At 53.1% G+C, this 23061-nt stretch overlaps 7 protein-coding genes across 7 annotated transcripts in view; 3 read left to right on the top strand and 4 right to left on the bottom strand.

The window, feature by feature from the left end:
* Nucleotides 1-1298: 1298 nt before the first annotated feature.
* PHACADRAFT_113764 (uncharacterized protein) lies at nt 1299-5514 on the bottom strand. The gene is made up of 14 exons (XM_007391778.1): nt 5424-5514; nt 5047-5368; nt 4609-4991; nt 4237-4556; nt 4103-4186; nt 3691-4045; nt 3315-3465; nt 3195-3260; nt 2922-3134; nt 2760-2864; nt 2589-2710; nt 2462-2541; nt 2250-2409; nt 1299-2189 (listed from the first exon to the last, which is right to left on the bottom strand). The coding sequence occupies exons 1-14, from the start codon at nt 5462-5464 to the stop codon at nt 1688-1690; spliced, it is 2904 nt and encodes a 967-aa protein (XP_007391840.1). The 5' UTR covers nt 5465-5514; the 3' UTR covers nt 1299-1687.
* Nucleotides 5515-5713: 199 nt separating this feature from the next.
* PHACADRAFT_86419 (uncharacterized protein) lies at nt 5714-6737 on the top strand (the record flags this gene model as incomplete). The annotated part of the gene is made up of 3 exons (XM_007391777.1): nt 5714-5774; nt 5825-6349; nt 6424-6737. 3 exons carry the CDS (start codon nt 5714-5716, stop codon nt 6735-6737), a joined length of 900 nt encoding a protein of 299 aa, XP_007391839.1.
* On the bottom strand, nt 6725-8007 carry PHACADRAFT_249652 (uncharacterized protein; the record flags this gene model as incomplete). The annotated part of the gene is made up of 6 exons (XM_007391776.1): nt 6725-6923; nt 6975-7213; nt 7274-7365; nt 7422-7568; nt 7623-7883; nt 7934-8007. The coding sequence occupies 6 exons, from the start codon at nt 8002-8004 to the stop codon at nt 6837-6839; spliced, it is 897 nt and encodes a 298-aa protein (XP_007391838.1). The 3' UTR covers nt 6725-6836.
* Nucleotides 8008-8078: 71 nt separating this feature from the next.
* Nucleotides 8079-8394, top strand: PHACADRAFT_113754 (uncharacterized protein; the record flags this gene model as incomplete). The annotated part of the gene is made up of 3 exons (XM_007391775.1): nt 8079-8133; nt 8202-8234; nt 8297-8394. Coding segments are annotated over exons 1-3 (150 nt in total), but the record flags the coding sequence as incomplete, so codon positions are not given.
* Nucleotides 8395-8411: 17 nt separating this feature from the next.
* Nucleotides 8412-10249, bottom strand: PHACADRAFT_249651 (uncharacterized protein). The gene has a single exon (XM_007391774.1). The coding sequence runs from the start codon at nt 9555-9557 to the stop codon at nt 8862-8864; it is 696 nt and encodes a 231-aa protein (XP_007391836.1). The 5' UTR covers nt 9558-10249; the 3' UTR covers nt 8412-8861.
* Nucleotides 10250-10271: 22 nt separating this feature from the next.
* Nucleotides 10272-13589, top strand: PHACADRAFT_205470 (glycoside hydrolase family 3 protein; the record flags this gene model as incomplete). The annotated part of the gene is made up of 16 exons (XM_007391773.1): nt 10272-10893; nt 10953-11013; nt 11082-11108; nt 11162-11278; nt 11329-11518; nt 11583-11687; nt 11744-11810; nt 11861-11952; nt 12011-12092; nt 12152-12667; nt 12722-12772; nt 12806-13151; nt 13221-13251; nt 13304-13339; nt 13390-13516; nt 13581-13589. The coding sequence occupies exons 1-16, from the start codon at nt 10810-10812 to the stop codon at nt 13587-13589; spliced, it is 1941 nt and encodes a 646-aa protein (XP_007391835.1). The 5' UTR covers nt 10272-10809.
* A 30-nt stretch (nt 13590-13619) lies between these two features.
* PHACADRAFT_249609 (glycoside hydrolase family 3 protein) overlaps nt 13620-23061 on the bottom strand; it is a 45729-nt gene continuing 36287 nt past the window's right edge. The window contains exons 16-18 of the mRNA XM_007391772.1: nt 14305-14396; nt 14174-14252; nt 13620-14117 (exon numbers count right to left, since the gene is read on the bottom strand). Coding sequence (XP_007391834.1) covers nt 13662-14117; nt 14174-14252; nt 14305-14396 — 627 coding nt within the window. The 3' untranslated portion in view covers nt 13620-13661. The remainder of the gene's footprint in view (nt 14118-14173; nt 14253-14304; nt 14397-23061) is intronic.

The raw sequence follows: 23061 nt of genomic DNA, 5'->3' as shown, positions 1-23061 counted from the left end.
ATGTCCAACATGGACACGTTCACCGGGACTTGGATCAGCGGCGAGTAGTCAAGCTTACCGGTCGCTGTGCAGCCTACGTAGCTTGTAGAATCTTCAGTCAGCCCCACTACACACACACACACACGTTTGGTAAGTGACCCGAGTTTGGCAAGAGCGAATATCAGCAAGTGCTTGATAAATATTGGGCACAAACTTGAGTCGAGACTGGTTTTGGTTTAGTTCTGCGCCACGATCAGCATCGCGTGGCACTTCCCGCTCCGGCGTTAATGCAGGGCTGCGCTGCACTTACCCCAGGTCGTCGTCCTGAATTATTCTTATTTGTTGCCCATAGACATGTTCGAACCGCTAGACCCTGAATATGTCAAGGAACGACTGTCCAAACCTCCCTTTGTTACTGTCCCCGGTGTGGTGAACATACGAGATCTCGGCTCGTATAACACCTGCTACCCAGACATGATCACCAAACCGCTGTACGTCTTCCGGTCGGGCGAAGTCTCCGCGATAACAGAGGAAGGTGTGTTGAGCTTCTATCGACTATCAGGAAGCTATTCAGCACATTTGACAGTTGCTGTCTTACTCAGGGAAAGAGAAGCTCAGAGAGCTTGGTGTCACGGCCGTGTTCGACCTACGCTCCGACACGGAAATCGACAAGTACGAGACCCCATGTCCTATAATAGAAGGTGTCGAGGTCGTGCGAGTGCCTGTGTTCAAGCTAGAGGACTACAGTCCAGAGATGATGGCAAAGTGCGTCGATTACGGCTGCCCAGGCTGTCCAGCTTAGCCAATCCCTGACGCCAGCAATGATTGTCAGACGATTTCAACTTTATGCTAGCGGGAAGACGGAGGTTCGCCCTTGATAGATGTGTGATCCCTTCCTCTCTGACTGTCATCAGGCCTTCATGGAACTGTACTCGCAAATACTCGACCACGGGGGACCCGCTTTCGGCACCATTTTGCGCCACATCAGGGATCATCCAGGACACGGCATTACCTTCCACTGCACAGGTGCAAGCCACCGTTGCTCCACTTATTTCTACTGTAACTAACGATGCTGTCACAGCCGGCAAGGACAGGACTGGTGTCCTAGCGGCCCTCCTTCTCAAGCTGGCGGGTGTCGATGACGACACGATTGCCGAAGATTACGCCTTGACGCGTGTTGGTCGCGAGCCTGCGCGTGAGACGGTAATGGCACGACTGGCAAAGATGCCGCTCTTTGCTTCGAATAGCGAGGCGGCAATGAATATGCTCACCTCGAGGTACGCAGATGATGTCCACCTGGAGACATGTTTCTGAGTACATTACATTCAGGAAAGAGATCATGCTCGCTTTCCTCAAGGTGGTTCAAGAACAATACGGAGGTGTCGAAGAATATCTACACAACTATGCGAGCTTGACGGACGAGGATTTTACCGCCATTCGACACAGTCTGCTCGTACCGAGATCCAGCCTATAGCGTGTGCATGATTGCAGCTGACGATATTCTCTTCCAAGGAACTGTCAGCATAGCTTACATGACCATGTATTCACTACATATTACGATACACAGATACCCAGAAACAGATGCAACTTCCAGGGGAAACAGTTTGCTACAAATCAAACCAAAGCAAGGTCCATGTTGACAAAGTTCGGCTGCCCGAAGGCACCGTGAGAAGTTCATCGTGGTCATGATTTACTCGTGTATGTTAAGTTACGTCTTCCGATTAACACTGAGCGTCCGTTTGGGCTGCCTTTGGTTGTTGTTAAACGTCGGACTAGCTGGCGTTGGTGCTGCAGTCGTGGTTGCGGCGGTTGTCGTCATCGAGTCCCGCAGGCCATTTACTTGGCCTAGCGCACTATTTGAACCCCGTCGCGGGTTCAATGGTGACAGCGTCCTGCTCGGCGGACGTGCCAAGACTGGTTGGTCTGCACCGCCTGTCACACGCCTCCGCATACCCGGTCGCGGCGTGCTGCTGTTCACAGTGCTAGCAGAGGATGCGACCGAGTCGCGGTTTTCCCGGTCGGGACCGCCCATGAACGGCCCCGAACCAGGAAGCACAAAGACGGATGGCTCTTCCTCGTTTGAACCTGTCGCCTGTCTCCGTGTCTTCTCGTGCTTGTTCTGCACGTTTCGAAAATGCGAAAGGAGTTCAGACCATTTGATGTCCTCTCGTCCAAGTTTCGAGCGCGTTGCCGAGACATTAGAAACATTCCTGCGACAAGGAAATGATTCACACGCCGAGCAGGAACGAGTGATGCAACTGTCTGCGTACGATTTAGGAGCAATATGAAGGAAACCAGCGGAGTTAACCGCATTAAGGCGATTGCGCAACGACATAAACGCTGAGCTTTGTGGCAGTAGCATCAGGAGGCCGTAGAGGCATTTGTATAAATGCGGGTATTTCTCAGGTTCCAGCAGCTGAAGGCGTAGATCTATGAATGATGTGAGCGAACAACGGAATGCAATATCAAAAGTCGCGCGCACATGTGAACACAGGTGACTCTATGAGCTGCACTAGCTTGTCTATTTGGACAAGCATTTGGACGGTGATTTCCAGGTCGGCACTAACACGCAATCAGCAGAGGAAATACGGGAGTGTGGTTTAGCGTACAAGATATAGAGGAGGTTCGATGCATGCTCGTACGCTTGTGCCAGTAGACATAACGAGAAGACGGCCACAGTGTTGTGACACCATGACCGGTACAGGGTTGTAAATAGGACCTGACCATCTTGCTGCGGACTTCTGAGATCCCGCCTGCGACAGGAAAAGCTGGGGACTCACCCGTGTCTCCAGACTCTTTAACCTTCTGCGAAATTCCGACAGCTCGGGCGACGTGATCAGGATCATGTTAAGCTTCACAACCATTCCGCTTGCAAACTCTAAATCCTGGGGCCACTTGTGATAAGCTTCTTACAAAGAGAGTAAGATATCTGCGCCACTGACCTCTTCTTTTTCGATTATCTCAGCGAACGTCCGATATATTCGCTCAGTATTGAGGTTCAGACATAGCTGGCGGATAATGAGGCTGCCGCGAGTGTCCAACAGTTTCCGGTCCGTGCTGAAGAGCTCCAAAAGGTTTATCATGAACAGCCTAAAGTAACTCTCCTCCGAGCCAGAAGAGATCTGCGCGAGTAGTTGCAAATCGTGTTTGATCACCTACAAACGTAGATGTGATGTGAGCGCTTGTTGCGGACAAAGGACATGCTATCGGCAAACCTCCTCTGAATTATCTGACAGTGTTTTGAGCAATGCAGGGAAAGTCCCATCGTCCATGGCGAGGATCTGAGATCAAGTTGAGTGGGAAATGACGTGAAGGACATATACAAGTCATCCCACCTTCTTCGGTGCCTTCTGGTGTAACATTATCAACCACTTCAAGGCGGCTACCCTAGTCTCCTCGTGTTCACTCAGGAACTGGATAGTCAGAGCCTGCACTGTCAGCTGATAGTCGAATGCGTCCTTCTCCTGCACTAGCGAGCCTTCAGGACTCTGCTGCACCTGTGGCACGCTGACGGCGGAGAGTGGGGAGTCAGGTCTACTCGGCTGCGTCTGCGTAGAAGCGGTCTCTGCAGTGACCTGAGTCGTTGGGGCAGTAGCAGTGGAAGCCACGCGGACGGTTTCAATTTGAGAGATCGAATGGCGTGGACGGTGACCTGGTACGGGCGTCGGGGCGGTGGGGGTGGCGCTGTTCGAAAGGCTTTCCGTTGACGACTCCTTGGTGGGAGGTAGTGCTGGTTCGCGGGTCGCCGTATTGGGACGAGATGAGGTTAGAGCAGAAGTTGTCGGAACGGGTGAAGCCGGCGCGTGCGGGGATGGCCCTGCCGTTGAAGCACGATCTATCGTGCTCTGGCGTGTCTGAGATTCGGAGGGCGGAGGAAGTGCTTGAATGACGGAGACAAGCTGCTTGTTGCATTTGCGCGCAGCCAGTTGAATTTCACTGACGTGATGCGCCATATTGGGCAATACGCAGCGGAGAAGGCGAGGAGTGAAAGGGACCATGACCTCCATGTTGATTCGCAGAAATTCTGACAGCCAATTGAGGGCGGTAGACTGCTGAATCTCGTCGTCTATACGATCAGAACGTCAGCACGGAATCAGTTACACGTCGCGGAATCACTCCTCACGATCGGGGCTACCGTCTAGCTGGTGCAGTAAGATCTCCACGATTGCTGCATAGTCTATTTTGACACCAAGGCCTCGTTCCCAGACTGTCGTCCACCCGTTAACGCTTGGCTATAGATGAAAGCAGGCAACTTACTGCCGACAGATCGAGTATCGACGTCCCCGTCACCATCTCTATCATCGACAGGAGTACGAGATTCGTCATCCACGGAGTCCTCGTCATATTCCGGAACGAACTCTGCACGTTCTGAGCTAGCTAGCGTAATGTCCGGGAGGTTGTCCTTGTCAACACCCGCCCGGCGAGACTGTTGATCCGAGTCTGCTTCACGCTTTGCCCTGATTTCTAGCTCGTGCGCTCGTTGAGCCATCGTTATTTCCACGATTTCACGCAGCATTTCGCTCAGGACTTTCTGGGTATTGGTTCGCACGTCATCTGTTGGATCGGATAGATACTTCCTACGTGCATTCAGCCAACGAAAACCAGAACAAGAATAGCTCTGGTGCTTACAAAAGGGAATCCAGGAATTCTGGGAGGTATGAGACGAGTTCTAACTCTGGCACAGAGTCCAGAACCTGAAGCCATCCAACTAGGTACGTCCGTGTAAAGGGACTCTGGACACCCATCCGGTCTTTCAAAAGCGGGATGAAATGTGCCAGCGAAAACGCCTTCCGTGCTTGGGACAGGTCTTTGCCACTTGCGACGTCGTCTGGGTGTGGAATAAGAACGCCATCTGAGTTATAGAAGGGCTTCTCGTCGGCCCGCCGTCGTGCTTTCTCCGTCTCGGGGTATTGAGGTACATATACAGAGGCTGTTTCTGCCACTATATCCTTAAGAAGGCGATCAAGAAGTTCCGCCCCGTTCTTTACTGAGACTTCGGGATCTGCCGCAAGCTGGCCTAGCAGGTTACTACAGAACAAGTGGGAGGGTCATTTCAGCCATACACACCTTGCTGAGCGCATCGAAAATATCGTTGTAGTACACCAAGATTTCTCCTTTCGAGACCTTCGCTATGTTGTACAAGCATTCGGCTGAGAAGTACCGCACACGGTTCTCTGGATCTGCAAAGCAGACAAGGAGGGGCTGGGTGAATTTGTCCATATAGGATGCAATATCCACGCCCAGAGCAATTGCAGTTCCCGCCAGACCTATCAGACCACCATTTCGAGCTTGCAGCGGATTCGAAGGATTGCTGAACATATCTACCAGCTGGTCGACAATCTGAGATATTCGCCGGTGGTCGCTTTGCTGATTGCATTCGCGAATAAGCCTATGGTGCTGTATATTTATTCTCTCTCGTTCCGTTCAGACAATATTCGCTGTACTTCTCAAGTTCGAGAGCGGCAGCCTTCCGCTTCTCGTACATCTTGTCCACAAGCTGTTTTGAGATACTGGAATCTACACCGCTGCTTAGCCACAGAACAGCTATGCTTATGAGAACGCACCCATCCTTGGTAGCTGCGGATGGTAACCAGGCGAAGCAGAGAATCGAGGACGAGCTTGAACTCCGTGAGGGCAAGGTTAAGAAACATCTGTTCGCCAGGCGCGCGCCCCACTGCGCGCGTACCGCGTACCGGAGCGGTAGACGCCTATCTGCCCATTCTCTGCGGCGGTCATGGACAGCAACGACGAAGCCTACATCCTCCTCTTGCTCTCCGATGGGAACTTGCCTACCGGTGTGTGATCACGATGTCCTGCCTATCTGCCCACTCAGCTAGCTCGTCAGGGGCATTTGTGGCTTCCGCAGGCCTAGAGTCTTTTGTAACCCATGGCTTCATGACACCCTCAGGGGTCACGCCAGGGAGGAAGAAGGACAAGCTCGAGTATACTATCGAGTTCATTCGCGACAACCTTACTTCTTACGCCAGAACTGCCTCGCCTTTTGTTTCGGATGCGCATGTACTCGTGCAGGAGGAAGTGGCCTTAGCCGCTGCTTCAGGTTTCGAGGGATCTATGGCGGACACCATGCTCCGCCTTCAAGCTCTAGATGGCTTATACGAGGCGACAACGCTCAACCATGTTACCCGGCGCGCGTCTAAGACGCAAGGTGTCGCACTTCTTTCGCTTTACTCGAAGGGCTTCACGAAACCCTCTGTCGTTCGAAGGACTGAGGACGCGCGTGAGAACGACATAGACATTCGACTAGGGTCTCTAGTCGATGAGTTCAAGGTAGCCATAAGGCGCGAGGAGACACACGGGCACCTGCCGATATGCTGGGGAGTTTTAACTGCGGCACTTGGTTTATCTATCGGTGCGAGTCCTCCGTTCCTCACTATACAGATTTACCAAATCGAACGCCTTTGGGCCCTTGTGTGCGGCGCTCAGAACGAAGCCAGTTTTTACACCTATTCTTATGCGCTCGCGGAATCTTATCCGCCGGAGTACGCATGAACATTATCGGTCCATACGCTGCTCAGCAGCTGCTCCTGCATGCTGTGAAACCGCTGGTCACAGAAGAGGCCAAACGATGTGGCACCCTGCGCACAGGGCTGAAACGAAGATCAGAGAACAAAGATATTGACTCTGACCCATTTGACGGAGATATCCTGACCTACAACGGTCCTGCGAGTACGTGGCCTCTGGGGGAGATACTTGGGGCAAGACACGACTTGCAACATTCTAGGGTTTTTAATAGCTGAGGGCTTGCAGGCGGATGACAGGTTTTCCAGGAGGTTGCCAGAGATGAACACCTACAAGATACACCAGTAGAAATGCAATATACATCGCCGTTTATACATTTACGAGGCCCTTGTGAGTGCGAGACGGGAGGAAACCTCGGCTTGTGACCGAACGAGGTTTGCAAGGTAAGAGACCATGAGTGTATCCTGCGCGAACCGTCTCAGCCTCCTCAGTACAGAAGACGGATAGGAACATACCTGCAAGCTGGTATTGAAAGCACCTTTCTCCAACTCCTCGGTGCTGGCACCAAAAGTGTCCATAAGGTAGCGGCCCACTGCAGCGTCGCCCTTAACTTCGCCAGCCAATACAGAGCGCACATATACGAGCACCCGGTCGAGCATATCGGAGACTGTCGCAAGTGCGCGGTCAAGGACGTCGAGGTCTGTTGAGGGGAATTCATCTGCGTTACCCTTCGCCGCCGACAATAGCAGGTCCACTGTGAAGACATGTAAGATGAAATGGCTCCGGATGGCCGGACACTGATCGCTGCACTTACGACCACTCCGCTCAGCCTCCTTGAACTGTAGCTCGCAAGGAATAGGTACGAAGACACAGTTCTCAGGCTTGGGGGAAATGCCGACCGGCGAGCTGGATAAATCGCATTCATGAGACTTTGATAGAAAAGTGGAATTGTTGCCACATGCCTGACATATGCCTTCACACCAGCCGCCTGGCCTTCCTCAGTCCCCGCATTCAGCTGGAGATGTATGGCTTGATGTGGGGCGGTTTCTTGCGAGTAGAAATTTTGGATCAGGGCAGAGTAAGTGTTAAGGTGCGATCCGGTAGAATACCTGCGATCGCAGAATGAGATGGGGGTTCCCTCAAAGAGTTGAACTGGGACGCACCATCCGACGATGACTTCCTTGGGGTTGACCTTATGGTGCAACTCGTACATAGCATGGTGGTACTCCATGTCTACTGCAACTTGCTCTGAGGTTTCGCTGTGGAGAACAGCGAATGCCGACCGGACTTCGATCTCCCCAGTGTCGGAGCGCGTGCCGAGCAAGGTTCCAATTACACGTTCTTGAGCATTGGTTCGCCGAAGGTAGTGGTCGAGGATGGAGAAGAGGGCCACAGGATGTACGGTAGTCGATGTCGGTGCTCGCCTAACACGCCATTAATCTTGGCACTTCCAAAAATTCGCAGCAAATCTTACCCTGGCGTTGAAACAAAGCCTGGCGCGATGTTCCGGACGTGGACCGCGGACGAGGCTAGAGCAAGAGGCATTTTGGTGAGTCCGTAAGATGATTGAGGCAGCAGCGGTAGGCTCAGGACGCTGGCCAAAAGTTACCTCGGCAAACGCCGGCGCGACTCAACTTCCTCCCACCAACCACCATGCCTTCAGAGGAGACCAAGGTGTGTGCGCGCGTTGCGACACACTTTGTAGGGTCCTGAACTTCAACTAAAATCTATACGACCTACAGGAGAGAATTATTAAAGCTGTCGACCTTGCGAGGGTACGTCTAGGTTTCAACATGTGTTGACGTTCCGACCTCATGCGTTTTCGCAATACCTGCAGACAGTTGTCCACTACGCCTGGATCCCGCTCATCATTTATGTTGGCTATACACGAAGTAACCCTCAGCCATCGCTGATCAAGTGCGTGCCTTTGAATATCATGTCGACATTTCAACGACTGACGAACACGCTCTAGGCTGATTAGCCCGCTCGCATGACACGCCTGCTTCCTACCATATCTCATAGTAATGACCTACAAAACGCTCTACGTGCAATGAATCGTGCTTCATCGCTCTCTGTCCCAGGCGCTGTGTGACGTTGGCAGCTCTCATAGGGCTAGATACGGGTGAGTGCAACTTCCGCCTACGCACAGTGATGATATACGTCGTGGTGGTGCCACTGCGGTGCCCTGAATGGGTAGCGGCGAAGCTACGCTCGAGCGAAGCCACTTCTCAGGAGCAGGTTTTGCGAATTTGAAGAATTGACAAGGCCAGATCTGAGCTTTACGCATTTTCGTTCGTGTGTGCACTCCGATGCTCATTTATAGAATTGATCGCAGATGATGATACATATGCGTGAAAGCAAAACAGCCCATGGCAAAGCTCGTGAGATAACTAAGTAGGAAGTTACAGATAAACGCGACGTAGGTCTGCAGGCGCGGTTATGCGCTTGCAAATTGGACAAAGCTTTGTCGAACCGAGACAGCGTAGCCAGCACTCCCGACAGCAAGTGTGCCAACAGCCTGTAGACACCGTGGGTTCGGTGTAAGGATCGATGCATATGCGGCAAAGAGGTGAAGTCGATGAAGCCACGCGGATCGACTCCTGCAAACGGGAGTAAGAGAAGGATGATATACCAAACGAGGAGAGAAAGCTCACCAACAACTTCACTTTGTTTTCCAGAGCTGCCATTAATGCTCCTGCGTCACCGGATTTCTTTGCGAGCTCTATCGCACACTCCGCTTGTTCCGTCTCACCAATCCCCATGACTTCATCCAAAGATTTCTTGACATCTTCAGCTTCTCCAGCAAGCGCAGCTTTCTTCACCAACTTGCCTTCGATAACATGCCGCAGCGCCGCCGCAGTCGACGCGTCCTGCGCAGGCCCGGACGCTCCCAGCGACTGGCTACTATCCTCATCATCAACTTGCACGTCCTCGTCTTCGCCTGCGCTAAGAGGTCTTGACCCTAGCACGTCGTCTTCTGTAAACTGTGCAGCGCCATACAACGCCTCGTCTTCCCCATCGATGTCTATTTCACCCTCGATGTCCTGATGGGTCTCATCGCGCACTACTATGCCCATACCTTGTACAAAGTCAGTCATTACTCGCCTAACAAATGTTCACACCTTACCTCGAAGACTAGCTCCGTCCGTGGCCCTCAGCTGGACATCGTCTTCGACGTCCACCTCCTCCCAAGCTTCTTCTTCTCGTCGTCTCTCCACTTCCGAGCGCTCACGCTCGCCCTGCATTCGCGCTTCGTGCGCTAGACAGGCGTCGACATGTGCCTCGACGACGTCCGGGTCTCCAGGGATCATCTTCAGGCAGACGGGACACAAGGTGCATTGCCCGTTACCTGCCCAGCGGCCTGTTCCTCCTCGGAAATTGGACAATCCCCCACCATCTTCCTCTTCCCTGGTCATCTCGCGTAGCTTGGCGTGTCGTTGTTTTCGGTGCTTCTTAATCATGCGAAGGGCCTTGTCCACGACCTCAAGTGTGGCGGACGACGAACTGTGCTGCATATTCTTGCGAGCTTTGACGGCGGACTTTCGAGTGCGTGCAGTAAACCTACGCAGTATTGAGAAGCAGCAAGTTTGGGACGTGAATGTTCACATACCCATCGTCTGGTTCAGCCGAGTCCAACACCTCTGTTGACCCTATGTGCCTCATGATTTCGTCCAACCTTTCCGCCTCCAAGTCTGCGTGCTTATCTAGCAGCCGGACGGGTATCTCTTCGTCGCATACGGGGCACTTCTTGGTCACTGCTCGTCTTGCTTCCCAAAGGTAAGTGAGCCGGGCCCAGGGGCAATTAAAATGAGCTTACGTTTCTTGATCTTCAGAGTCGGCGGATGATGCGAAGATGACGCCACTGGGGTGTCACTAGGTTCATCCTCGCTATCAGAGTGATAGGCCCGCTTCTTTCCTCTGAGAAAGACCGCACGGTCAGTTTGGCTTCGGATTTCGGATGTCTGGTGGAAAATGGTCATACTTCGCGGCTTTTGATGATGGCATGACAGCGGGTTTTGAGGCCACTGGTGTGGTCGGTGGCCAGCGCAAATATAGAACGCGTCAGCGACAGCGTTCGCGTTGGTGTGCAGGATGGATCGCTCCGGCGGGAAATGGATGACGGCTGAGGCCAGACGAGAAACGCCCTCGAAAGTGGTTCGCATTGTTTGGCGCCTGCCCGACGCTTTCCTCCGATGATTCCCCGTTGGAACGCTTCAGGCATATGTTCAGCAGGTCATGAGAAACGCTTGGACTGGGCCTTCCTGATGACGAGGTCGGATATATATACCTGACTGCCTATGAGAGGGTGTGCTGGCCCTTTAATTCTCATCTCTCATCTTGCTACTCATCATGGCTACCTCTACCCGCCTCGATATCGACAGAACACTTGCCAAGCTGACTTTGGGCCAGAAAGTCAAGCTTCTGTCAGGTTTTGTAGGTGGTGCTTGCTTTGATGGCCTGTACGATGTGCTGATGGCTCATTGATCTCGTAGGGATGGTGGCATACGACGCCCGTGCCAGAGGCTGATATCCCCGCCATACGAATGAGCGATGGTACGTAGCGAGGCCACAGAAGACACGATCAAAAAGCATTGAGAACGCATCTGTCATTGATTGATTAGGTCCAAATGGTGTTCGCGGTACTCGATGTAAGTGTCAGCTGCAGTGGGATCCATAGCAATCTTGTATAACTCTGCCTCAGTCTTCAACGGGGTCCCCTCCAGCTGCTTTCCTTCATCCACTGGATTAGGCTCCTCTTTTGACACTGAGCTTGCGGCAGAAGTTGGTAAGGCACTTGCAGACGAATGCCATGCCAAAGGTATGTAACACACGTGCGAGAATTAAATCGAATACCCACACGAGAACCAGGTTGTCATATCCTCTTGGGACCTACCGTCAACACTCAGAGGTCTCCTTTGGGAGGACGAGGCTTTGAGTCATTCTCTGAGGATCCTCACCTCAATGGGACAATTGCCGCTGCCTATATAAATGGATTGCAGTCCAAGGGTGTCGCAGCCACAATCAAACATTTCGTCGCCAATGATCAAGAGTTCGAGAGGTCGGTCTCTGTCGAACCGTGTGCATATCATGAGATCTACAAGATTAATTTTCCCTCTGCGTAGATTCTCCATCAGTAGCGACGTTAGTGAGAGGGCATTGAGAGAGATCTACCTCAAGCCGTTCCAAATTGCGGTCAAGGAAGCTAATCCATGGGCATTAATGACTGCGTAAGTCGCGATTAACATCCTCTGGTTCATAATCTGATGCTGAGCCGTTTGGGTAGTTACAACCGCTTAAATGGGCTTCACTGCTCGGAGAACAAGTGGCTGCTGGACGATCTTCTCAGGAAGGTAGGTGTTATGGTGTGCACTGCTGTACGCGTGTTCACACAGGAAATAAGGAATGGGGTTACAAGGGAATGATTATGAGTGACTGGACCGGTACATACAGCACCGCCGAGAGTATCCAAGCCGGGATGGATCTTGAAATGCCGTACGCACATCGTCATCTTCTTTCAGCGAGGATTCTGTGCCGAATTCTTGTTTGACAGTGGGCCGACTGTCATGCGGGGTAACGCAGTCATCAGAGCGATCGTCGCCGAGAAGCTGTTCCCCCACGACGTCGATACTTGCGTCAGGAAGGCATGTCCTAGATTGTTGTGACCTGTTCCAGTACTCACGGACACTGTTAGGTACTCGAAATGCTTCAACGTGCATATGACTCTGGGATCCCATTCGACGCCCCAGAGAGACCTTTGGACACTCCCCAAGTGCGTGCGCTTCTCCGGAGGGCGGCTGCAGATGCTATCGTCCTCCTCAAGAACGAGAAGGGTCTTCTTCCCATTGGGGCAGGTGTGCACAAGATCGCTGTCATTGGCCCTAATGCCAAGGATGCCGTGACTTCCGGCGGAGGCTCCGCTTCCCTTCTCTCTACCTACACCGTCTCACCGCTGGACGGTATTACCGAGGCTGCGAAGGAGATTGGCGCTGAAGTCGAGTATACCGTTGGAACGCTCTCACACCAATATCTGCCTGCCATCGACCCGTACATCACATACGATGGGAAGACGGGCGCATTCTTCGAGTTTTGGAACGACAGTCCTACGGATGACTGGCTGTCAACCTCCCCGAACTTTTCCAGGGTTGTACCGCCTGCCGTGTGGAGCACTCGAACGAACTCTGCGAAGTGCTTCCTGGCCGATGGGATTGTACGTGTCTCACTAAGATAACATGGGACTATAGCTCACGACACACGCTTTCAGGACGACACCAAGGTCAACGAAATATGCTGGCTGAGGGCAAGTCGACATCTAGTCAGCTAGGGAAAGTATTGACCGTCTCTGCAGTTCACGACAACCTTTGTCCCTGACGAAGACGGCGACTGGGAAATCGGGATGAACATCGCAGGCCGAGGAAATCTGTTCATCGACGACAAACTTATCATCGAGCTCAGCATCGATCCGAAACAGGGAGATTCATTTTTCGGTCTCGGAACTGTCGATGTTCGCACTGTCATGAAGGGGCTCAAGGCTGGGACTAAACACAGGGTCGAAGTTCGTCTAAGCAACGAAGCATTCATTGCCAAAGGCGCGCCGTTTGCGACTCGTGGTGGAATTCGGCTTAGTGCCATGCGTCAAATTGATCTCGAGGACGGCATGAAACGAGCGGTGGACCTAGCAAAAGCGTCTGATAGTAAGTTAAGTACACCGGCCGTAATTTTGCGGCACTGAGTAATTGCGGCCCTAATCTAACCTGCTTTAGTTGTGATACTGGTCGTTGGCCTGAACAATGAGTGAGTTATCTGCAATGCCGCTGAACGGCTCGAGTTCAAAGCTCCGTAATAGCTGGGAAAGCGAGGGTTACGACAGGCAGAACATGGAGTACGTTCTTGCCATTTAACTTCACGGGAAGATGCTGATGCGCTCTGCAGCCTTCCTGGCCTCACCAACCGACTTGTTGCTGGAGTACTCGCCGCCAACCCGAAGACCGTGGTCGTCAATCAGTCTGGAACGCCGGTTGAGATGCCGTGGATCGGGGATGCCCACACCCTTCTTCAGGTTGGTACACAGCGCTGCTCGTCACCTCCCATACTCACATTATTGTCTCTCAGCAGATGCATAGTCCGAGTGAAAGGTTCGAGACAGCGACTACGAGATTCAGAACAGATGTATTACGCAGGCCATTTTTGCTAGCAGATGATTATTACAATCCAGTCCAATAGAAGCTCTTCCCAAGCTCGACCTCTCCCGACAGCCTCACGTCCGCCGACGAAGCTCCAACAAGCACCTTGAACTTCCCAGCCTCCGCCACCCACGCTCCCTTCCGCTCATCATAGAAACTGATAGCGTACTTGTCAAGATGCACAGTGACCTTCTCGCTGTGCCCTGACTTGACCGGAACCTTTGCGAAACCCTTGAGCTCCTTAACCGGTCGAGGCAACGACGACTGCGGGTCTGCGATGTAAACTTGCGTGACTTCTCGGCCCTCGACGTTCCCCATGTTCTTCACTGTGAAAGAGACCGAGAATTTGCCGTGCTCAGAGATACCAGAAACCTCAAGAGCGGAGTAGTCGAAAGTAGTGTATGAAAGACCATGGCCGAAAGGGAATAGCGGTGCGAGCTTCTTAACCTCGTATCCTCGGTATCCAACAAAAATGCCCTGCACGAGTCACATAATCAAAATCAGAATATTCAGTTTCCCACGACGGTTCTTACTTCGTTGTAGACGATCTTGCCATGGACCTGAGGTTTGTCGCCGAACGAGGGATACGATGGATTATCCTCGATATGCTTCCTGTAGTTGCTCTTTAGAAGAAGTTGTCAGAGTGCGAAGGCACGGCACATACGGGAACGTGAGGGCGAGCTTGCCCGACGGGTTAACCTTGCCGAATACGGCGTCAGCAATGCCGTTGCCTGCTTCATTGCCTCCATAGAAGGCCTGGCAAGCCTCTCGGTACATGTGTTATCGGCAAATCCCGCCCGCTGCGTCCCACGGACTTTAAATAATGTAACTTAGTTTCCCCAGCTATCTCGATGCTAAACGGTTTCAGCGCATCATGCTATACATTGGACGCGCAAATTCTTGGTGACAGGGAATATTGAGCACCGTACAGTATTTCAGCTCACGTCCGCTCTTGTCCCCTTTCGAAACCTCGCGAGACCTAGCCCCTCTCTCATGCGTATGTACCTGTCCGCTCCCACTAAGTACCAACAGCAACTTTCACGCCGCGATCTGTAATGGCCTCCCTCTCCCTCAACTTTGTCAGTGTCGGCATCGAGTTGCCACCCGACCTCCTCGACCTCCAAGCAGCCTCGGACACGGCGCACTCCGACAAACGTCTCTAGTTTTCGGCCTCGCAGGTGCTTCACTGTGTACAATCCCTCGTTCTCAGGGGGACAATCAGTTCTGCCGAATCGGACTCTGACAAGATTGACGTGGTCTGCAAGTACAGGGAAGACGACATATCTCCCTTGGAGCAAGAGACCAGTATCTATAGAAACAAGTTGCATGACTTGCAAGGCATCGTCGTACCTCGGTTCCACGGACTCTTCAAGGGTTCGTACAAGAAGGTCCGCGGTATGGAGTGTCAAGTCGCATGTATCATCTTGCAGTATTGCCCTTCGGAAAGCATTGAGGATTTGTGGAATATGCCCCTCCAAACCAGGTCAGTAGTGGGACATCCCCCGTTGTTGACATACCAATCAGCCGGTCACAGAGAGAAGATTGCGCGCGCTATGTTCAAGATCCATAATGCTGGAGTTAAGCATGGCGAATTCGACGTCACTGACGTCCTCGTCTCCAAAAATGACGAAGTGCGTATCGTCGACTTCGACCAGGCGACTCCGCATGTCTGTCAGAGCGCGGACGTCCAAGTTTGGGAATACCAACCTTCTCGGTACGCGTACGGGTGCGACAAGATGTACGATGTGGTGGAGATGCTTGATCTTTGGACACCTAGTGAGTGGCACAGTCCCGCAGAATGATGTGGAAATTCACGTTAGCGCAGTCTTTCTTCCGTTTGATGGCTCCATGTTTTGCATCTTCGACTTCCCGGACCAAGAGAGCTTGGCATGTTGGTATTTGCCTAAGCAGTATAACCCCAAAGATCCGCAAGTCCGAGAGGAGCTGTGGGAAAGAGCGAAAAGGACTCTAGACGCATACTACGCCAGGTATGGAGAGCGCTTCCAGGATATTGGCCACCCGAAAGACATCAAGAAGCAACTTGTAGATAACGGACGGCCTACTCGGAGGGATACTGGGGGCAACGAGGGCGGTGATGGTATACGTTCCCACAAGTAATGGTGTTGATTCGTATTACCTCTGATATGAAGGTACTCGTATCTCGTCGAAGTTTGTCGGCTGCCTGAGCAAAGTGGTGCTTGTAATTCGTCATTTAGCATTGGCTTTCAGACAACTTCATTCATGACCCAAGCTTTTCCTAAGGCGTCGCGCAGCAAGCCCAGGAGAATGTAAGGTACGCTGGGAGCGACAACCTGAGAAAATAGAGCTTCAAGCTTCAGCTTCATGGGCAAAGTACTTCGAGTTCTCCGCTCTTGCTAGTACAGTGGTCGCGCCATTTGACATGTTCACGCTAGAAACCACCCCTTCTCCCACCCGCGGAGAAGCAGCTGGGTATGAGGAACCGGTCAACAGCGAACCCTACACACGTCCTACCACACCGCCTTCATCTCGTGCTGAGCGGCGAATGACGGGGGCGAGAAGCTCTAAGGAGCCTCGGCGTTTCATGGAACGGACTGAATCCATCCAGCTCCTTTCGCCCTGTGTCATGATACCAGGCGACAACATGACCTACGCCCTCGAATCTAGCCAGCCGCCTCCCCTGCCATCTGCACCACAAATGTTACTCACGCCAGACGCAGTTCCGGAATAGCCGACACTGGGTGTTTATGCATGTGATCCTGCAAGTATACAGGCCGTTGCCTGTAACTGCACCCTGCTTCCTCGCAAGCAGCACGGCCTCCATGCCGGCTGGCTCCTATTTCGTACCCCAGATAATAAGGCTGAGATGTCCAGCACGAAATGTCCATTCACCCATCCGGATCGTACGCACTACTGGAGCTGGCTACGCGCCGCATCTCTGTCCTCGTCATGCCCGCTCTTTGTAGGGACGGCGCCAGGATAGCACCTGATGCTCGTTTCGGAGGCGGCCCGAGTGAGAAGGAGGTGGAGAACTGCTCTGGCGAGCAGGTGCGTTCTATGCCGTCGACGGGCAGCCGGCTGGGGCTGTCGCTGGACACTCGGCGTGGCGGAGGCGGAGGCGGAGTATTGTAAGGCGGGAGGTTGTTGGAAGAGGCGTTACGCCTCATGCCGGGGATGGTGGGAGACGGCAGCGGCGAGGATGTAGGCCTCGGGCTTGGAGGTGCGATGATGCCTTGCGAAGAGTCCCTGCGAGGTTTGGGGCGGAGTCGAGGCAGCGATTCCAAAGGCAGAGAAGCATAGAGCGATTTGAAGAGGGATGTTCGTTGGGGCTTCTGAGGGATCTGATGGGACGTTTGTGCTGGAATCTCCGGAGCTGAGGCAGCACCGGCTGAACGGACGGTCAGCATTTGTACAATCCGAAGCCCGAAGTGATACGTACTTAGGTTCGTTGGCAACGCGTTATCGTTCGCGCTGAGGCTGAGGAATAGGAACAGAGGCGCAAGCCAGACGCAGACACCAAAAAAGGTCGCGATGTCTGCGAAACCAGGTGCGGGCATATTTTGCCGAGGGTACGTGGTCCGTGCCCTGTGCCTTGCGTTCTGTGTGACTCTGGCAAAGTAGAAGAACCACAGAAAATGGTCGGTAATTACCAGAACACAAGATGCCAAGAAGCTGAGGGATGTCAACGACACCACGGGCCAATTAGGAGTGAAGTTCTGGAGGTAGACCACATGACAGAAGACGGAGAAAAGAGTGAGGTGTAATGGCAGCGAGTCGAAATACCAGAGAGAGACGTGGATGAGTATTATCGCCTGAGAAACGGTTGTGCCCTGTTACTCGAAGTACCACCACAAGAGTTCGAAGGTGCTCACGCAGATGCCTCTTTGTCCGATGGCTTTGGCACTGCGAGAGTGCTCTTCAATCAACTCCGAGAGCCACAGCAGCCCACTGGCTAAGTATGTTTAAGCCGTGAATAAGCGGAGTTGGCTTGAGGATGCTTACCCAAGGACAGGGTGATAAATACGAAGGCGGCGATGGCACCGCCGTAGCTGTTGAAGGACTCTGTTAGGATCCACTCGCAGAGAGTACAGGTATATAGCACAAACCTAAGATAATGTAACAAAGTCATGAGCTATAATCCGAGCTGGCAAAGACACTACGAGGGCATAAACGGCCCGACCAGCGGAATCGTGTGGGATGTGGGCAAGACGTGGTTCACGGCTCAAGGCGTCAATGGCACCGGGTCTGCCACGTGGAGGCAAGATCCAGATCGCCGGGGTTAGCGCCACAACGCAGTGACGCGCGCAGCTTGCCCGAGTCCTCCATCTCCGCCCTCGAAACGTCCTTCATACGATGAGCAATCTCGAGAGTATGTTGGTCTACAAGGCTGCTTTTATGTCCAGCGACTGATATTGCCTAGAGACCCTCTTTCAGCTCAAGGTCGGAGCCATCGTATCGCAGCTGACTTGCGCAGTAATCTGAAAGTCGAATAGTTCACCGCGAAGAGTCTCGCCCGTCAGGCCAAGAAAGCCCAGAAGGATGAGGGCACAGAGAAGAATCGCCTGAAAAAGGTGCGCACATTCGCCATCGTCTCACACTGCCCACGTATCAACGCCTGGGACAGGCACTGCAACAGGGCAACACCGACGGTGCCCGAATCTATGCTGCGAATGCGATCCGCAAGAAGAACGAATCTTTGAACCTCCTCCGACTCTCCAGCAAAGTCGATGCGGTCGCCAGCCGAGTGGAGACCGCTGTCACAATGAGGCAGATGACGGGCAACATGGCCTCCGTTGTGAAAGGCATGGACAAGGCGATGGACAGCATGAACCTCGAAAGGGTAAGATGAGACGCTCCTCCCGCTACTATCGGAGACAGGGCCCTGACATGCATCCAGATCTCTATCGTGATGGAGAAGTTCGAGCAGCAGTTCTCGGACCTCGATGTGCAGACGTCATACATGGAGGAGACCATGTCCAACACCACCGCCGTATCTACACCACAGGACGAGGTCGACGCACTCATGAAGCAGACCGCAGAAGAGGCCAACATTGAGCTGCAGCACGATCTTGCCTCGCGGGACGCCACTAGTGTGCCCGATCTCATCCAGAAGGAGACTGTCGGCGAGGAGGATGACAAGCTCGCTGCAAGGCTGCGCGCACTGCGGCCTGCGACATGAAAGGACTCCTGGAAGTGTCCCGGCACTCTTGGCTTATCCTGTAGTTGTAGATGTGTGGACAATAAAGTAATAGTATGTACCTTTCATAATGCCAACCGGAACTCAACGTCGGATTGATGATAACTGTGTCGAGTCGCGAAAGCTCTATCCGATGCATGACGTCCTAACACTGCTAAGGTTGATGACTGCTATCGCTTACACGGCTGCAAGAACACTGAAAGAATCGTCCAAGAAAGCATTACCCTTCCGCGAAAGTCTGGTATCGCCGTTTACGAGTGTTCTTCGCTCGAGTGTCCAGCTTTCCATCGTCCACACCCTCCTGCCGGCCGACCTTCATATCTTTCTCGTTCTTCTCCTTGTTTAATAATCTCTCTGTGTTATTTAGCACCTCTAGCACCTCGGACGTCCCCCCGCCTGCCCTGTACCTCTTCTTCAAGCTCTCAACCTCACGCTGGATTATGGACCTCTGATCGGACTTCGTCCTCCACCGGGGCAGTTCGCGCAACTTGTCGCTGGCGGAGTCGCACTCCGAAACGAGCCTATGTCCATGCAGGCGACTGGGGTGGTCCGGCGGGGTGTCGACCGTCGGCGCATATCCGTACGTCTGCTGTGCCTCTGCCCACTTGCGCAGGAGCCGCGGCATGTGGCACCGGCTGATCGAGACCATGGCCGTGGCGAACCGCCAGATGCCCATGGGGCTCTCCAGATCGTACCGGAAGGCACTGCGGTCGCAGACAGTGATGACAGGGTCTGTGCCCTCGCCGTGGGGTCGTGCCGCGTATGCGTAATCGAGGTAGAGGATTGGTCCGTCGGACCTCAGGCAGAACATCGGGAAGTCGGTGATGCCACAGGCCTGGAGGAACCTTACGCCCGCGACAAGGTTGATGTAGTGCTGGTTCGTCGCCTGCTCTGTGTCGCCCCTTTCCCTCTTCCACTCGGCGATGAGCACGGGGAGCTGAAGCAGGTGGCTACCAGAGGACCCAGACTTGGCGGAAGTCTCATCAAGGTTTTTTCGTTGGGGCTGAATGGGATATTCGGGCAGTAGTGCGTGCCTTGGACTGCCTTGAGGGAGCGTATATCTTCCTTAGAGACTGGTTCTGGGTGCGTCTGGCCTGTCCCGATGAGCCCGAATTCCTGGAGAAGTTCGGACGAGACCCAAGGTACAGGAACACGAAGAGATGCGAACGAATCACAGACCGCGCTCTCCTTGATCAGGGCAGTCCGGTAGAGAATTTGATAGTCTTCAAGGTTCCGACACCATCTCCGGACGCGGGAGAATATTGTATGAGCACAGTCCTCCTCGTTGTCCTGAGCGGCTATTGAGTCCTGGCCCGGGTACATTGAGCGCAGCCTCGCGAGCAGCTGCTCGAGAGCGCCTAAGGACCTATGCATATCAGCCGTGCTGCGGAGTTGTTCTCCCCACGCTTGCATTGAGGATTCCTCCATACCGGTGCCAGAGAGGTACCAGGGCAGCGCCAAGCTTTCTGGAAGCCTTAAGGTGCACTCTAGCCTAAAGAGTTTCAATATCATTTAAGGAAACGAAGACATGGATAAATGGTGCGAACCCACCGCTTGCTGCCTTCAGCCGTACCGGAGTAGAAGGATATGTCGGCTTTGAACTCCTGATCCTTATGGATAAAAATGTGCATGAGCAGCGCATCAACAAGCACTCGCCACGTCGCTTCGTTGGTGTAGTTCTCGGGATGCTGTTTCGACTTGATGGCTCGTACCATCGCGTATGACTCCAACATTTGCGGGAGCACATGGCGGAGGGACGACTCAATCTGGACCATGTCCGATAGCTCGGTGTTCTTGTCGATATCCTTAACAAAGCCGGGATTCTGTTCCCGGACGGTGGCAATAGCATTGAATATGCTATCTATGTCTTTGACATGAGGCAGGCTAAGGTTGATGCCACTGTCTTTGGATAGAGTCCATTGTGCCCGTTCCTCATCCTACTCATAGGTGAGTCCTGCATGCCACTACCGGGTGAACTGAACCTACATAGAACAGCCAGTCTTTCGGCCAGTATATCTGATTGTAGTTAGACAAAGTCTCCCAGTGATCCGAATTCGAGGTGGTCGATCCAGTGATTGCAAATCGGTCAAATAACCATTGCAGCGTAAGACAGTTGTCTTTGTGCTTCGAAAATACCCTTGAGCACCTGGCAAGTCGAAGAACTTAAAATGTATAATGAAAGGAACGTGCTTACGCAGACACTGATAGACAGGTCTTGTGATGGAGGAAGTCAGAACCGTCGTGCGATGCCCACTGCTGGTTTCGACTCGACCGTGACATTCTAAAGTGCAGCATTGGACCAGATACCACCAGCTATAGGTGGTAACTCACAATGATTGCCGGGCACTTCCTTGTTCAATCTCCATCTCTATGTTCCCATCCGAGGGCGGGCCGCTAGATATGAGTTAGTACCCTATGCCGTTATGCTGCAACAAATTGAGCCAAAACATACAGAGGCTGATGACCAAGTTTTTTCTCCTTTTTCGTCGTCTCTGACATTTCGGTGGGCTCAGCGTGGGGGGACGACCTGGTGGGTATGGTTGCGTCGTCAAGCCAGCACACAATCCTGCGAGCTACATCACAGGAAGGATGCAGGAAGCCGAAGGTATCTGCTCTCCACTGTGCCCGGAGTGGTACGTGACCCTCTAGGACTGAGATATCTGAGGCGGCATGCTGCCGGAGATCACGCACGAAGCTCTTCAACCCAACAAGTGTCCCAAACATCAAAATGGCATCTCTCGGTTCAGAGAGATCAAATGACAATTGCTGTCTAAGATCGCATATATGAATGTCCGGCTGACAGATAGCACGACTGAAATCAGACAAGTTCCAACATCCAATAGAGATAACTCACAGATGCCGCATCTTTGGGGTTGTCCTGATACCAGCCAAGGAGGAAGGAAACCACGGGTGAGGAAGGGCTATATCTGATACCAACCACGGGATGTGGTAGGCCCCAGATGTGGCGTTGGTGAATCACAGAGGACATGGCGACCCAAAGATCTGGTATCGTGGCCATGCACAAAAATGGTAAGCAACAAGCTTTTCCTCTGGCCCATGACCGCCAGCGATGGAATACGTGGGCCGACGAAGGAGGAGCTGCGTCGTCGTCATCTAATGCCGGTGAGCACGTTGGGCAGACCGAGTTCTCAACTTGAAGCAATGTTGTTTCTGGGTCTGTATCGCGTCGGTGTCCTATCTCGAATGTGTCTTCGTCGCCCACGCAAATCGAGGCAGCCAGTGGTACTTGCAGTGCGGAACGGACATAATGCATGGCAGGGTGCGCCCCCGGAATGCGGGGCACAGCGAGCCGCGTGTCGCTCCTGAATGTGAATTCTGGTTTCAGCGCCCACATAGGCTTCGGGCACAAGGGCGCACCATAAGAGGACCTCGCGGTCCACGTAGGTGCAAGCCGCCATGATAGAGTAGGCGACACATGTTGTAAGGTCCGGAGAAAGCGAGCCATCCGAGCCTAGAGAGCACTGGTGGCGAATCAGATGGCATGCTCGGAGCGCTGCACCGAAGGCGTGCGCCACATCGTCTCTGTTTTCTGGGTTCAGACGACTGGACGCGGAGTCAAAAGGCAGCTCCGCTAGCAGGTAGCGCAAATACTCGTCCACCTCGGGGTATGGCCTCTGCGGTCCAGTATCAACACAGTCAATACGCTGAAAAGAGATCTATACATACGTCTCCACCTAATATTGCCAATGCCGGAGCCTGAAGCAGCGCATCACGCAGTGTGCGTGCTGCACTAGGCCAAGCCGTGTCATCTTCATCCGAGGGATGGTAGAAGATCCTGTCGCATATTCCTTGAGTTACGATGCTGCTGTCAGTCATGACCAGGAGCTGGTAGTAGGGCGAGATTGGAGCCAGTGGCCAGAGGGGATATCCGGCAGGCGCTTTCACTCTTTGCGGCGCCTGATCACATCAGAAAGGCCCCTATCGTGACCCTAGTTCTACGCTCGGCCCTGGAGTTGCCACAGGTGGCAGGTGGCTGTGTAGAAGCGTCGAGGTTTTGGTTGCTGGCGGCCGCGCAGCAGGAGGCCAGGAGGTTGCCGCGGCAGGCAAGCGAGTGATGAACACGTTGTGCAGCGGGCTTCAGCTGATTAGAAAACGTACATGATTATGTGCGAAAGCGTGAACAAGAGCATGCGTACTAAGATGAACAAATGGGTGAAAGGAGATGAGGCGGAGTCAGTACAATGGGAATTCCGTTGAGTTGTCTGTGCGTACAAGGTCTAGCGA

This window comes from Phanerochaete carnosa (assembly GCF_000300595.1).
Source record: "Phanerochaete carnosa HHB-10118-sp unplaced genomic scaffold PHACAscaffold_2, whole genome shotgun sequence".
NCBI lineage: Eukaryota > Fungi > Basidiomycota > Agaricomycetes > Polyporales > Phanerochaetaceae > Phanerochaete > Phanerochaete carnosa.
Note: the sequence above shows the minus strand (reverse complement) of the source record. Positions and strands in the feature narration are given on the sequence as shown.

Excerpts from the sequence above, each read along its gene's own strand:
- PHACADRAFT_113764 (XM_007391778.1), bottom strand. The coding sequence starts at position 5,464 with ATGTACGAGAAGCGGAAGGCTGCCGCTCTCGAACTTGAGAA. Across the intron at positions 3,135-3,194 it reads TGTCAGATAATTCAGAGGAG|GTGATCAAACACGATTTGCA; the intron begins GTTTGCCGATAG and ends CTACGTTTGTAG. Across the intron at positions 2,190-2,249 it reads CTTCATATTGCTCCTAAATC|GAATGTTTCTAATGTCTCGG; the intron begins GTACGCAGACAG and ends TCCTTGTCGCAG.
- PHACADRAFT_249651 (XM_007391774.1), bottom strand. The coding sequence starts at position 9,557 with ATGACTGACTTTGTACAAGGTATGGGCATAGTAGTGCGCGATGAGACC.